This window comes from Anopheles cruzii, chromosome 3 (genome assembly GCF_943734635.1).
Source record: "Anopheles cruzii chromosome 3, idAnoCruzAS_RS32_06, whole genome shotgun sequence".
NCBI lineage: Eukaryota > Metazoa > Arthropoda > Insecta > Diptera > Culicidae > Anopheles > Anopheles cruzii.
In genome coordinates this window covers 40,803,948-40,807,531 of record NC_069145.1, presented here as the reverse complement: position 1 = coordinate 40,807,531, position 3,584 = coordinate 40,803,948, and the positions used below count along the sequence as shown (strand labels likewise).

General features: G+C 43.8%; 1 protein-coding gene across 1 annotated transcript; it reads left to right on the top strand.

Moving 5' to 3' along the window:
- Nucleotides 1-280: 280 nt before the first annotated feature.
- On the top strand, nucleotides 281-2,093 carry LOC128271962 (mitochondrial pyruvate carrier 1). Its single transcript, XM_053009656.1, has 3 exons — nucleotides 281-434; nucleotides 649-858; nucleotides 914-2,093. Exons 2-3 carry the CDS (start codon nucleotides 690-692, stop codon nucleotides 1,099-1,101), a joined length of 357 nt encoding a protein of 118 aa, XP_052865616.1. The 5' UTR covers nucleotides 281-434; nucleotides 649-689; the 3' UTR covers nucleotides 1,102-2,093.
- The last annotated feature ends 1,491 nt before the right edge of the window (nucleotides 2,094-3,584 follow it).

The window sequence follows — 3,584 nt, the reverse complement described above, 5'->3', positions numbered from 1 at the left end:
GCTGCGATTTTTGTTCTGAGGCTGCGATTTTTCTTCTGAGGCTGCGATTTTCGCATTTGACAGTTGTTGTTGTTGTTTTTGTTGTTGTTGTCATTGTTGCCACGAAAGATCCAGACGAAAGTTGTTGTTATTTTACGGCCGATTTTCTCAGAAAGTGTGAAGTAAATACCGTTTTCTCCACACCCGCCTACTTTTCTGGTGGGCAAATCGAGCGTTGAACTTGCGACACAATTGCATAATTATCTAGTGGACCGTCTAAATAAAGCAAATTGGTGTGCTGGTCGTGCGATCGTAATTACTGGTAGTGCTGTTTGCGATTGTTGATATTTGCTTTCGTCATTTGCGCTCCAGAAGTGTGTGCTCGGAGTAGATATCGCAAATTGAAGCACCAAAATAGTCCGAAAAGTCCGCAGTTATTGTCGGAATAAGCCAAGGTACAACCAAATTTCTTTTTCGCTTACCGTTTTCATCATTCGCATTTTAGCCATCGATCGAGAAGGCAAGCTACTATCAACGGTTGCTGTGTTCGTGGGTTACGCAAGAGCTTATTGTGGTCATTTCAATAACCTTTCATATCAACGCCAATGGTTTCGCTGCAGACATTTAATCGATTTAATGGTAAACAAATTGACATTTTTTTGTCTCCAGCATTTGCAGAATCTTTCAACAGAGCATCAGCACCAGCAGCAATGGCCGCAATGGGACGAAAACTTTTAAACAATCTGAAAAGTAAAGAATTTCGGGAATATTTGATGAGCACGCACTTCTGGGGTCCAGTGGCAAACTGGGGTATTCCAATTGCAGCCCTCGGGGATCTGGCAAAAGACCCGAAAATCATATCCGGCACAATGACACCTGGTAAGTAGTACGCTGCGCTTCTTTAGGATTTGTTTTTAAATCATCATTTTTTCAGCTCTCTGCCTGTACTCGTTAGTCTTTATGCGTTTTGCGTGGAAGGTCCAGCCTAGAAATCTACTTCTCTTTGCGTGCCACATAACGAACTTTACCGCACAAAGTGTTCAGGGCAGTCGTTTCATCGAATACCATTACCTGGGTGGTAAGGCAAGAATACAAAAGGCTCAAGCGCAACAGGCTGCTTAAAGTTGGTGTGGAAATGTATCCTAGACATCACATTAGCTCGAATTAGCGACTCAGGAGACGTAAACCATCAGACCGATTTATTTGCCTGCAAGAAAGTACAGTGTAGACAAAATATCCTGCCATTCAAGATAGGGACAGTGAAGTTTAGATGAAAATTTTCGCAAGTTGTTGTGTCTTGTAAAACTGACAAGATTAAACAAGATGCGAAGTATCGTTGTTGAATGTAACCATCGACATGTTCAACTAACTTACAAGACATTGCTAAAATCAGCAAACGTGTGAAAGGGAACCAGGAGAACAAAGTACGAGGGAATGGAGAACGCATAACGATTTGGGGAAAATGGTGCTATAGCAAAAGATCAACCAGACCAACTTGATACACGCTGAGCAACAGTTATACGGGAAATATTGTACCTGTCGGAGAATGCCGTTCGATTTTAGAACATCGGGTTTAGTGTAGAGACATTATTCATGTGCATCTGACCTAGGTGTATTTCTGCTGTGGCAGAGCGGTGCACCTGCTTCTAATAGAGTAGTTTTTTAGACAAATTTTTGCAGTTTTAAGCACGCGACAAATTTTCAAGCGCACAAGTAATATACAACGGAGTTCAAACAGACATTCGATAGTAATAGTCAAAGTAGTTCAATAATCGCACGGTACTGACGATACGACGCAGGGACAAAAAACTACACTCCCGATAAATCCTGTTCTTCCTCATATTTTCCCATTGCATTAGACTGTACAGAATGGATGATGAGCGCTGTGTGAAAGGCGAAACCGAAAGTTACACATTGCCCTGCCAAATACGAAATCACACGACGGCAGGAAATCAAAATGCGTTGAGATTTTTTTGTGTTCCTTTTATTTTTCTCAAGTTATCGAAATACTGTGTACAACATCAGTTAAACCTGTGAGGTAACATATATTTTTTGTGTAATGTGCAGATTTCTGAGATATTTTTCGTTGACAATAAAGACAAATCTTAATCGCACCGTGTTTGCTCGTTTATTTACAAGCATCCGAACAAGCCGAAAATGAGTGTGCTAATGGATGCTAAGTGTAATATGCAGCAAAGTCAACATGTATGGTGTTCTTGTTATGATCCAACGTCTTCAGTCGGAAGACTAAAATTGAGAAGGGTCTTCCAATCCAAACACAAATACTACACACACGCACAACAAACAAACCAATTTGAAAATTTTTAGCACCTTCTAAACTGCATTAGGAAGCTTAGGAAGCTCCAAAATATTATATGATGGCAATGGCGGGATGATATGATTTAGATTTGCTATTATTTCATATTCAAGGATTTTGTTTTATTTTAAATATTATTGATTTTAGGAACATGGACTATACTACACTGTAGAGATACTATAGAGAGCTGCATTGTATTCAAACAGTAGACTGTTGTAAACAAGACTGATGGAATACAATATACAATAAAATGTGTTCGCCGATCATAATAATATCTTAACTATATTTTTGGTAACAGGTTTCTCTGCGAGCTCTCGTTCATGTCTTTTGTTGGCTGCCAACGGTTTGTGCTTCCGCACTCTCAATTTGTGCCTCCGAAGGAAAAAGATTCCGTGATTCGTTGAGGCTCTAGCAGGAAATTAGTTTACAGATTTTGTCCGTCATTCTTCAATTAATAATTATTACCTTCCCTGAACGACCATGACGGTTCTTCTTCACAGAGCTCAAATTTTGCAGACTCACCGGCAAATGCCATCACTTTTTATTGTGCAAAAATGCATGTTTTTCAAGGACTGGTTTTGCCTTCTGGATCTCCCAATCAATCCTGTAACACCAAATTGATGCTTCCGCCCCGAGCTTACATTAGTTGGGGCACACACGTCCTTTCGAGAGCTTTCCGCCAGAAGCTCGCTAGATAGCTCGAAAGCTCCTCTTCGGGGATGCTGTGTGTGCTTGTGCAGCATAGAATGTGCGGCACGCTGGAAGGGGCAGTAAGTGAGCAGCCACCGGTCCCGCCACCGCCACCGCCACCACCGGCGGCGATGGGAGAAACGAAATAGAACATGTCTCCGTGGCGAAGCTCAGAGGGAACGTGCGAAAAGGTTGCACATGCGCGCGTACCGGAGCACGGTAGTGAGCCGAACACAGCGGTGCACGGCTCCGCGCGAAACACTAGGGCGCGCTGGTGTTGGTGTGATAAGGAGCCGCTCCCAGTCCGTGTGCCGATACGCGGACGGGCATCGACGAGAAAACTGACCCTTTTCGACGGCTGTCGCCTGCGAGAGGACGTTTCGCCTGCGAGTGTGTGTTCGCGTTTTTTCGCCAGCCTCATCTCTCGGCCCCATCCGTTCGCCGGTGTGTGTGTGTGGGGCCGTTGTTGGCCGTGCGGCGCTTTCGTACGTACGGTGATGGGGGCTGGGTGATGGAATCTAAGGCATTGTAGGCAGCAGCAGCAGCAGTGGCACAAGAGAGCAAGCGAACCATACGGCCGCGCCAGAGTCGTCTGAGT